This window comes from Carex rostrata, chromosome 28 (assembly GCF_964058835.1).
Source record: "Carex rostrata chromosome 28, lpCarRost1.2, whole genome shotgun sequence".
NCBI lineage: Eukaryota > Viridiplantae > Streptophyta > Magnoliopsida > Poales > Cyperaceae > Carex > Carex rostrata.
This window is the reverse complement of record NC_135945.1, coordinates 217,418-230,002: the sequence shown is the minus strand read 5'-3', so window position 1 is coordinate 230,002 and position 12,585 is coordinate 217,418. Positions and strand designations below refer to the sequence as shown.

General features: G+C 33.9%; 1 protein-coding gene and 2 pseudogenes across 4 annotated transcripts in view; 2 read left to right on the top strand and 1 right to left on the bottom strand.

Moving 5' to 3' along the window:
* LOC144545816 (L-type lectin-domain containing receptor kinase SIT2 pseudogene) overlaps nt 1-12,585 on the top strand; it is a 95,675-nt pseudogene that overhangs the window by 22,101 nt on the left and 60,989 nt on the right. The window lies entirely within an intron of this gene.
* On the bottom strand, nt 4,737-5,806 carry LOC144545928 (uncharacterized). The gene is made up of 2 exons (XM_078294482.1): nt 4,910-5,806; nt 4,737-4,802 (listed from the first exon to the last, which is right to left on the bottom strand). The coding sequence occupies exons 1-2, from the start codon at nt 5,700-5,702 to the stop codon at nt 4,774-4,776; spliced, it is 822 nt and encodes a 273-aa protein (XP_078150608.1). The 5' UTR covers nt 5,703-5,806; the 3' UTR covers nt 4,737-4,773.
* On the top strand, nt 9,358-11,701 carry LOC144545458 (uncharacterized; annotated as a pseudogene). The gene is made up of 3 exons (XR_013508531.1): nt 9,358-9,376; nt 10,623-11,451; nt 11,559-11,701. The product of XR_013508531.1 is annotated as an uncharacterized LOC144545458 (transcript).

Here is a 12,585-nt window from a genome sequence, read left to right as displayed (position 1 = left end):
CAAGCAGAGGAGAGTCGTGCACTCTTAATTTTCTCAAATGTAATCCTATCTTTTTCATTGGAAAATGACATGGCAATATCTCTGTATACATTACCCAATAATCCTATCTTTTATAACTCTTATATATCCTGTACCAGAGAGAGCATCTCTCTAGTTTTATCTTATGCTGTGACTTGTGAGCCGGTGGCCATACAATTGTAAAAACACTATGTAAAATATTCCCTCACAAATATCTGTTTGAAAAACGTCTGGCCATACTTCACCCAATAACCAATGAAACCAGTATACAATAAGTTATGAAAATTGAGCTGAGCTTTCATTTAACGAGATCATGCTGTAGGTTTTATTTCTATGCACAGAACATAATTGCATATATAAACCCTAAATTGTCATGATCCTCTAGTGAACCTTAAACTGAAATTTAAAGTTATCTTGATCGGTAGCCATGGTCTTCCAGGGATGCACAATCACCGTTGATCACCGGAAGCCTTTAGATTTCCAAGCAATCCCTCTCAAGTCCGATGGAGAGAGCGAAAGAGGCGGCAGCGGCAGCGTTCTCTTCTTACACAAGGATAGATTCCCGATTCAAGTTCTGAATTTTCTGTTTTTCTGCTTTTCCGTATTTCTATATATCTTTTAGAGAGAGATAGATAGATCTGTATTATCAGACAAAAGGAGATATTCACATATTTGATTAGGCGCCAGCCATATATATCAGGATATAAGATTCATGAATAGGCGCCTTTTATTAATCAAATTAGTGCCGAATTCCATCTGATAAATAGGCCTTTTCATTTAATCAAATGAATAGTTGCCTTTCTTATAATTAATTAATTAATAAATTAATTAATTAATTAATTAATCTTGTTTTCTTTATTGGATCCTTAGCGGATCTAAATTCAGAACTTGCCTTATTGGATATCTCCTTATTAACAGAACATTGCCATATTTAATTGTGTTCCCCAGGGACCAATAGCATAATTGTATTGTTACCAAACTTTATATAATTTAGACCATCACTAAATCATAAAGTTATTAATACGCATTCTACACATTAAAGGCCCCACTTCTCATGACACATATTGAACCCGATAAATAATACTTAATTTGATCACTTCATAACGGGTCTAATTTTGACAGTCTATTATTCAATATATATTTATATTACATATAAGCCCACATATGTTGTAATTAATTAAAATTAATTCCAACAATCTCCCACTTGGGCTATATGTATAACCGAATAATATATATTGATAAAACCGAATTGAGTACTCAAATTGTGCTGTCATAGCCTTTTGTGTCATCAACCAATTCCGTCCATCAATCATATTCACAAGGACTTAAGCAGTATTCGTCTCATGAATCGAAACTAAACCAACATAAATCACAGTGTAAACATAACCGAATGACATGAATCATGAAGGGGATGTGTAGTTTGGAAATTACATGCAATGTGATCCACATGTCTATCTCCAATTTGGTCACTTTATCTTAATCTGATTTTGAGGTCAATTATAAATTCAGAGTGCATAATAAACTGAATTACTGAAAACTGAATAACTGAAGTCTGAATAACTGCATGATACATACAAATAACAGAATATCATATAAAAGTTAACTGCATGATATCTGTAAAAGTATATCATATAAAACATGATACATAAAATACAAACTCCCACTAAATCTGACAATCCTCTTTAACATAGATACCCATATGAGCGACATGCTCGTGAAACTGTTTGGGTACCAATCCCTTAGTCAGTGGATCTGCCAGCATAGAAGATGTACCAATATGCTCAATACTAATAAGTCCACTCTGAACTCTTTCCTTTACAACAAGAAACTTAATGTCGATATGTTTAGATTTCGACGAGCTTCTGTTGTTGTTGGAATACAGTACTGCTAAATTATTTTCACAATATATCTTGAGTGGTAACTTAATAGTATCCACAATACGCAGCCCAGTGACAAAATTCCTTAGCCATTTTCCATGGTTCGATGCCTCGAAACACGCAATGAATTCGGCTGCCATGGTGGAAGAAGCAATCATAGTCTGCTTTGCACTCCTCCAAGAAATAGCTCCTCCAGCCAACATAAAAATATAACCAGATGTTGACTTCATGCTATCCACACAGCCCGCAAAATCGGAATCAGTATATCCAATGACCTCAAGCTTGTCTGATCTCCGATATGTCAGCATATGATCCTTTGTTCTTTGCAAGTACCTAAGTACCCTTTTGGCTGCTCTCCAGTGATCCATACCAGGATTACTGAGATACCGGCCTAACACCTGAGCATACATCAGACTTCCTACTACCGAAGCATATGGAATCTGATGCATTTCTGATTTTTCGAGTTCTATCTTTGGACACTGATTGAGACTTAATTTGTCTCCTTTAGCAACAGGGGTATTTCCTGGTTTACAGTGTTCCATGCTATATCGCTTGAGAATTCTTTCGATATATGCCTTTTGTGAAAGCCCCAAAATACCCTTATTTCGATCTCTTTGTATTTTAAGGCCTAACACATATGATGCTTCACCAAGATCTTTCATATCAAAATGCCTGAAAAGAAAACTCTTAGTTTCACGCATCATGTTTATATCGTTACTGGCAAGCAATATGTCATCCACATATAAAACCAGAAACATAAACTTGCTCCCACTGAACTTGTGATATATGCATTCATCCACCAAATTAGGCTCAAATCCAAATGAGACAATTACTTTATGAAATTTGAAATACCACTGTCGAGACGCTTGCTTGAGTCCATAGATGGATTTCCTTAATTTGCAAACCATTTGCTTTGGGTCATCAGACTCAAAGTTAGGTGGTTGCACCATATAAATGTTTTCATCAATGTCGCCATTGAGAAATGCAGTCTTAACATCCATCTGGTGTAACTCAAGATCAAAATGTGCCACTAAAGCCATGATAATTCTGAAGGAATCTTTCATAGACACAGGTGAGAAAGTTTCCGTAAAGTCAATGCCTTCTTTCTGTGTAAATCCCTTAGCAACAAGTCGAGCTTTATATCTTTCCACATTACCTTCTGAATCCCTCTTAGTCTTAAATATCCATTTGCAACCAACAGGTTTCACACTTTCAGGTAATGGGACGATATCCCAGACTTTGTTGTCATACATTGACTTCATTTCCTCATTCATGGCCTCGATCCATTTCTGAGAATTGACACTTTCCAAAGCCTGATGGAGACTGAGAGGGTCATCCTCCATCATGCCAATGTCGAATTCATGTTCTTGAAGAAATGTAACATAATCATTAGATATTGCACTTCTTCTCTCTCTGGTGGACCGCTACTATTTCTTGAAGTTCTTGAGGTGGTATAGGTTCCTCTTCAACATCAACATTGTCGTGAACCAGATTCTCTTCCATTTCTGAAGGTTCACACACTGCAGGTTCATTCATGGTACGATCCTGAACCAATGAGTCTCCAGATATTCTTATTACAATCGGTACCGTTGATTGCGCCTTTTGTATAGGAGAATCCTGTTTCTCTTCAAAGACAATTTGATTTGTATTTCCCCCTTGAACCATAACATCCTCAAAGAACTTAACTGTATTTGTCTCGAAAATTATTCTGTTAGTGGGATCATAAAACTTATACCCCCGGGACCTTTCCGCATATCCGACAAAATAACAGCTAATTGTCCTTTCGTCCGCATAAGGCCGAGCTTCAGCCGGACAACCCCAGATTCTTAAGTGTTGGAGACTAGGCTTTCGCCCGATCCACATTTCATATGGAGTTTTGTTCGCTGCCTTAGTCGGTACCCGATTCAGAATATATGATGCTGCCTTAAGTGCTTCTCCCCAGAGGTTCAATGGAAGTGAAGTATGAGAAATCATACTTCTCACCATCTCCATTAATGTTCGATTGCGCCTTTCAGCCACTCCGTTCATTGCGGGCGAACCCGGCATTGTATACTGTGGCACAATCCCATTTTCCTCTAGAAATTTAGCAAAAGGCCCTGGACGTTGTTCTCCTGAACCGTCATACCGACCATAGTATTCACCACCACGATCCGATCTGACGCTTTTAATCCTTTTGTTGAGCTGTAACTCAACTTCAGCCTTGAAGGATTTAAACGTGTCCAAAGCTTGAGCCTTTTCTTTAATTAAAAATATATAACCATATCTAGAATAATCATCAATGAAACTGATAAAATATACATGCCCATTCCTAGTAGCTGTAGGGAATGGCCCACATATGTCCGTATGTATCAGTTCAAGGACGTCATTCATACGATTGGCTGTATATTTACGCATGCTTATTTGTTTGCCCTTCGCACATTCAATGCACGGACCCAGATCCGACATGTCTAAGGGTCTCAGAATATCACTTTGAATAAGACGTGTAATTCTCTGTTGAGAAATATGACCTAAACGCTTATGCCAAAGTGCAGCTGAATCCTGATGTGTTAATTTTTGTCTAACGTTTCTAGTTTCATTGTTCAGGGTTTCATTATATGAAGCAATAGTATCCAAAGCATAAAGATTATCCAAAACAGATAGAAAACCAGAAGCAACCAAATTGGAGTTTTGATACAAACCAAACTTTCTATCTCCAAATGAACAAGTAAAACCTAATTTGTCCAATGCAGAAATAGAAATTAAGTTCCGCCTAAAAGACGGTACAACAAAAGTATCAAACAGATCCAAATAAAATCCAGTTTTCAAAAGTAATCTAAAATGCCCAATAGCTTCAACTTCTTCCTTGTTTCCATCGCCTACATAGATGTATCTTTCACCATCATTTGGCTTCCGGTAACTTCGGCAACCCTGCATAGACACAGAAATGTGAGTAGTTGCACCTGAATCTATCCACCATGTGTCTATGGAAACTGAAACTGCATTAACTTCTGTACAAACAAAAGAAAAATTAGTACCCTTCTTAACACGCCATGCGTGATAATTGGCACAATCTTTCTTTACATGCCCTTCAGATCCACAGAAGAAACAACCCTTTTTCTTTTCCTTATTCGGCTCCGATCCGGTAACCGGCTTCTTATCCTTATTGGGCTTCTTCTGCGAACTTGTAGTTGCAGCATCTGAATTTGCCTTACGTTTCTTTTTCCCTTTCTCCTTAGAGGTAGAAGCAATGTTTGCGCTTTCGCTCCTGTCCGACTTCAATCTCTCTTCCTCCTGAACACAGTGCGAGATGAGTTCATTAACTGTCCATGAGTCCTTCTGACAGTTATAACTCACCTTGAACTGTCCGAATGAGACAGGAAGAGAGTTAAGGGTCAAATAAACTAGCATATCATCCGATATATCTAGCTTATGTCCCTTCAGTTTTGAAGCGGTATGCATCATTTCAAGAATGTGCTCCCTGACATTGCTCTTACCATTGTACTTCATTGTGCAGAGTTTGTTTAAAAGAATGCCTATTTCAACCTTCTCATTCCTAACAAATCTCTGCTCAAGTTCCTTAAGATAGTCTTTAGCAAGTGTGGAATCAGAAACTGGTCCCCTAAAACTTTCAGGAATGGTCTTTTGCATGACCCGGAGACACAAGCGATTTGACCTCATCCACTGTGCATATGCAGTTTGTTCCTTTTCAGAACTAGTCGCAACAGGCACAGTAGGTTTGGCCTCCTGCAACGCTATGTCTAGGTCAAGGCATCCAAGGATAATCTCAAGATTATCTTTCCAATCCTTGTAATTAGAACCCGTCAGCATCGGAATGCTATTGATGCCGGCTGTAAGATCAGTAATTTTTGCTGAAAATATTCACAAAGAATGAATCAAATAACCGAATAGTAATAAAAAATCAAAATAAGGCATATTCCATCAACTAAGTATCCTCGAATAATAAGTGCTCTTTGGAGTCAGTTATTATTCTAAGATAAATAGGTGTAGTAATCGAATATAACAGTCTATTTGATGTCAATTAGTCAACCTTCCTTTGGGCCGATTAACTAATTACATCTAAAACTTATTGACTATTACCTATTCATTACCACAAGAATACACATATAACACTTAATTATTGTCTTTCCTTTGGGCCAGTCCAATAACCAAGCATCATATGTATATTTACTGTGTATAAATTGGCAAATGATTAACGCCAGTATGAGAGCTTACTTTGGCAAGATGATACCTTTATTAATCATTTTCCAAAATATATCTTATTCCAAAGCCTTCATAATGATTTAATATTTTCCGAAAAACAAATTTATCAAAAATTTGGCTTAACCAAATAATTCCTCTGTTCTAGTTCGGATATAGTCATTAAATACTATAAATCAATCTTATGCAGCGGAAATACGAAACTTTATTATACTTATGTTCTGACTGAATTAAAATGGTGTAACCGTAATTGAATTGGTCAATACAAAACAAAATTAACTTTATTCATGGTTAATGGTCAATACCAATTTGAATCAGAAAATTACCAAATACCAATTTAATGATAATTCGAAATAATTCGAAAAGCAATTGTTTGAAGCAGAACAGACCATAGACCATGAATTATATATGATTCAGAAAATTTCGGCATCAACAGAAGAGATTAACGGAGAAGTATTAATTTCCGAAAATTTCCAAATCATAAATATCCGAACCAAAATCAAAATTTAACAGTTCAACTAGAGTAGGCTCTGATACCACTTGTAGGTTTTATTTCTATGCACAAAACCGTATTGCATATATAAACCCTAAATTGTCATGATCCTCTAGTGAACCCTAAACTGAAATTTAAAGTTACCTTGATCGGTAGCCATGGTCTTCCAGGGATGCACAATCACCGTTGATCACCGGAAGCCTTTAGATTTCCAAGCAATCCCTCTCAAGTCCGATGGAGAGAGAGAAAGAGGCGGCAGCGGCAGCGTTCTCTTCTTACACAAGGATAGATACCCGATTCAAGTTCTGAATTTTCTGTTTTTCTGCTTTTCCGTATTTCTATATATCTTTTAGAGAGAGATAGATAGATCTGTATTATCAGACAAAATGAGATATTCACATATTTGATTAGGCGCCAGCCATATATATCAGGATATAAGATTCATGAATAGGCGCCTTTTATTAATCAAATTAGTGCCGAATTCCATCTGATAAATAGGCCTTTTCATTTAATCAAATGAATAGTTGCCTTTCTTATAATTAATTAATTAATAAATTAATTAATTAATTAATTAATCTTGTTTTCTTTATTGGATCCTTAGCGGATCTAAATTCAGAACTTGCCTTATTGGATATCTCCTTATTAACAGAACATTGCCATATTTAATTGTGTTCCCCAGGGACCAATAGCATAATTGTATTGTTACCAAACTTTATATAATTTAGACCATCACTAAATCATAAAGTTATTAATACGCATTCTACACATTAAAGGCCCCACTTCTCATGACACATATTGAACCCGATAAATAATACTTAATTTGATCACTTCATAACGGGTCTAATTTTGACAGTCTATTATTCAATATATATTTATATTACATATAAGCCCACATATGTTGTAATTAATTAAAATTAATTCCAACACATGCCCCATCTATATATTCCAAACGTGCTTCGAAAAATTTCTTAACATATTTGCGTTTTCGGATGATAGAAATGAGTTTTTAAAGATGAAAGTCATCCGTTAAAATTAAAAAAAAAAAAATAACTTTTCTACTAAACTCTAATTTTATGTTTTATTTTTGAAAATAACTCTATAAAAAGAAATAACTACTTATAATTAATTCCAAGCATAATTCTTTTGTGATTTTTAATAAAGGAAGTTTCATTTTATTATATTTAGATAAAATAAGAGGGATAAAAAAATTGATTCAATATTATGTAATTATAAAATTACTAACAAAAATATTAATAAAAATATTTCAGAAAAGGTTTTTATATCCAACGCTTTGTACCTAGCTAGTTTTTACTCAAACTTTAACTGTACTCACTTTATCTACTCGTTAACAAACTATAACGTACTGTACTTCCACATTTCATTTATAAACTTTTCCATCGGCCTCTTCATTTTATATCTTTGTTTTTAAAGTCCGAATTGTCGATTCAAAAAGCTTAACATGATATCCATAACAAAATATGTTGGAGGATAAAATTTTATAATTTTTAGAAACTTTTATCGGTCACGAAACTACATACTTAAAAACTCGGCCGAGTCAACTCGATATCGGTCAAGTCCGATCCAATTTTCAGGCCGAGGCAAACCAAGTTTCACCCAAGTCAGTACATGGGCAGTGAAAATCATTGCCCTTGACTGATTTGGTTTCCCGCCTTAGCTTTCTGTTGTATCTTGAGGTTGAGAGCAAGAAAATCATTGTTATTGATTGGAGATTTAAGTTCAATTTTGCATCTTTTGAAGAAGGAAATGGTGCTCGATAAAAATTTAAAGAGGGTCAAGTCCCTGGCTAAGTTAGGAGGAAGAATTTTCAGGTTTTTTTGTGGCTAGACTTGGTGTATATTTTTGTACTATAGAAAATTTGAATTTCTAGTGGTTCATTACAAACCTTGTCCATTTTATATCGTGATCCAAGAAACTTTTTTTTTTGTTTTTGTTTTTGTTTTATGTGTTGAACAAAATAACTTCTTCTTTTTTTACTGTAGCCTGCGAACCCATTACTGTTTTATTTTATTTATATTTTTTATATATAACTAGTGTAGGAGTTACATACACTATGGTTTGTTTATTTATTTTTTGACCAAGTAAAGAATGGGATTGTACTAAATTACAAATTTGATTGTTGAAAAAATATAAAATGTGGAAATTAAACATTTTATTTCTCTTTTGTGAATATCATTCACATTTTTAAAAATTTTATGAAATAGTCTATTGAATATTAAAATAATATAATTTTAATATTTTAAGTAATTACACAACAAATTAATTAAATTAATTGTTATCCATCTGAATTTAATTATTATGAGTGTTACTAATATTTAAACTGTTAACTATCAAAATACCATTTTTTTTTTCTATTTTTTAAGTACAAAACAAGTTTCTGCCAAAAAAGTCCAAGTTGCCGATCCGATTCACCCGATTTCGCCCGATTTATCCGATTCTTTGGTCAAATGACCAATTTGTTAGTTTTATTTTATTATGTTATGGCCTATGTTATTAATATGCACCGGGTTCATTCAAAGAAATGAACGAAAGGACTTCAGCATTTTTGATGGAAAAATCTGTTGCTATTAATATATACTGGTCCCAATTGATTGCCTGATAAGTTACAGAAAAACGACTTAGAAAAAGGTCTCTCTGTCTCTCTCTACTGAATTTTGAGAGAATTTCTGAAAAACGCCATTAAGAGAAAACGCTGTGTCCATCATCAGTTATCAGGAAAATCATTGAAGATCTCAGTATTAACGCTTCCGCAAAATGTCATCAATTCAGAATTGTAAGTTTTAAATACGTTCGCTATTTTATTTTGAATTTACGGATTCTGGATTAATATTAAAGTTTTCAGTATATTTTAACATTTGGTATCAGAGCCAAATCGTAAATTCATATAAGATGCAATATTTTTGTTTTCTTTCGAAATATGTTTTATTTGGTTCGTATAAATATTATGAACGACGAATTTAAACTGAGAAATTCATTTTGGACGAATTTTGGATTAATCCGAGAGTAAATTTTTTTTGGGATTAATTACTAATTTTAATCGGAGAATTATTAATTTTATTTAATTCTTTGGTTCGTATAAATTTTGAGAATTATTATTCTTGAATCAATTCATAATTATTCTCTATTATTAAAATTCATGGGAGATGCAAAAGTTGGAGACCTTTAACCTCCCAAGAGGCCTCACATGCACATCTCTATTTTTGCTATATTGGATCTAATACAACTTATGATGAACAAAAATTCAGTCCAACATCGATGACAGCCATGCGTTTTGGCTAATAAAGGGGAAGGACCGAACTATGTGTTATATGTGTTGTATTGGATCTTGACTATATGTTATATGATAGGATAAGATGGGATTGCATGTACAAAAAACTATATGTGTATATATGTTGCACAAATTGTATTATGTTGGTATTTTCTATGATTTTATATGAATTCATATATAATTTTCGGCCTAATTAATTTTCTGTTGCAGAAATTTATTATATATATTTCATATAAATAATTTTAGACCTTATTATTATTATTTTTTTTTAATAATTGGATGTTATCTTTATTAAAATTAATTTTGTGATTTAAGTCACAATTATGTTTCACATTTAATAAATTATGACGGTAATTTTACCAACTTTAATTGCCATTATGATTTATTAAATTAATTTATTTGTTTCTGCCCAACGGTGATACAAATTAATTTTTAATAAAATTATGTTTTCTTCATGTAATAAATTATAAAGGTTAATTTTACCAACTTTAATTGCCATTATGATTTATTAAATGAATTTCTTTATTTTAACAATTCAATTTATTTCTGCCCAACGGTGATATAAATCGAATTTATGCAACAACTGTTATGATAGAACTGAAATATAATTTGGCGTTTTATTATATATATTTTAGTATAATTACTGGTTAGTCCCTTTTATATACAGTTGATTTAATATTTTTTTTTTATTTGTGGATTTATAATTTGATAAAAGTAAGCATTTTTTTTTATTTTTCTGAATCTAATGCAGCATTGCATAATGTTCATGCTCAAATCTCTGGAATAGTACCATTGAACGGAACTAATTTTTCCACTTGGAAAGAGCAAATTGAGATTTGTCTTGGTGTTCTGGATATTGACCAGGCATTACGAATGGACAAACCTACTATTGAAGCAACAAGTACTGATGATGAAAAGAAAAATTCTGAAAAATGGGAGCGGTCAAACCGCATGTCTCTCATGATTATAAAAAGTACTATTACAACTGCTATAAGAGGAGGTATTCCTGAGAAGGATGATGCAAATAATGTCTTCACTGCTAGACAGTATATGACTTCTGTTGAAGAGCAGTTTAAAAGTACTTCTAAGGCTAATGCAAGTACTCTCATAATGAAAATGCTCACCACCAAGTATAACGGGACAAGCGGTGTACGTGAACATATCATGAAGATGAATGATATGGCCGCAAAATTGAACGGTATGGATATGGCAATTTCTGAAGGCTTTTTAGTTCATTTCATTATGACTTCTCTTCCTGCACAATTTGGTCCTTTCAAGATCAATTATAATACGCAGAAAGAAAAGTGGAAAATGAGCGAATTAATTGCCATGTGTGTTGAAGAAGAAGAAAGGATTAAAGCTGAAAAACCTGACTATGCACACATTGCTGTTCAAAGTCCAAAACCGAAAAAATAAGGAAAATGGTAAAGGTAAAAGTAAAATGAATATGGCTACTGGTATTAACAAGGCAAGTACATCTGGTACAAAACCCGTGCATGCTCCTAAGTGTCATCACTCTAAGAAGCGTGGACACATGAGGAAGGACTGTGTGAAGTTTAAAGATTGGCTCGTTAAAAAGGGTAATGATTTAAATTTCATGATTTGTGAAACCTTTTTAGTTGATGTTCCCTTAAATACGTGGTGGGTTGACACTGGTGCCTCTGTGCACATTACGAACTCATTGCAGGGATTCCATTCCGTGAGGATGCTTCAAAGGGGAGAAAGGAAACTTAAAGTTGCTAACGGATTAGAGGCTGAAGTCAAGGCTGTTGGAACTCTTCGTTTAGTTTTGAAGAGTGGCTTTATTCTTGATTTGCATGATGTAGTTTATATTCCTAGTGTGATTAGGAATTTAATTTCTATTTCTAGACTTGATGCGTGTGGTTTTATGTTTTAGTTTGGAAATAATGAGTTGAAACTATATCATAACTCTAAGTTTGTTGGTTCTGGATTATTATGTGATAATCTATATAAATTATGTTTGGATTCTTCCTTTTGTGAATCTCTGTTATCTATGAATATTACTAGTGTTAATCATAAACGTGGAGTCAAGAGAAATCGTGATGTTGGAAATTCTTCCAAATTATGGCATCTCAGATTGGGTCATATTTCAAGAGATAGAATGCAACGTCTCATTAGAAATGAAATTCTCCCTGCATTAGATTTTTCTGATTTTGACAACTGCGTAGAATGTGTCAAAGGAAAATTTGTCAAGGGAAATAAGAAAGGAGCCACTCGAAGTGGGGGACTATTAGAAATTATTCATACTGATATTTGTGGTCCTTTTCCTACTCCGGGTATTAATGGGCATAAATCGTTTATTACTTTCATTGATGATTATTCTCGCTATGGTTATGTGTACTTGATTAATGAAAAATCTGAAGCACTAGATAAATTCAAGATTTTTAAGGCTGAAGTTGAAAATCAACATAACCTTAAAATTAAAATAGTGCGATCAGATAGAGGCGGTGAATATTATGGAAGACACACCGACCTTGGTCAAAGTCCAGGCCCGTTCGCTTTATTTCTTCAAGAAAATGGTATTGTACATCAGTACTCTATGCTGGGAGATCCTCGACAAAATGGAGTTGCTGAAAGACGTAATCGTACACTAATGGATATGGTACGAAGTATGATATGCAATACCACATTGCCGGATTTTTTGTGGACAGAAGCTTTAAAAACAGCCACACATATTCTAAATCGGGTTCCTA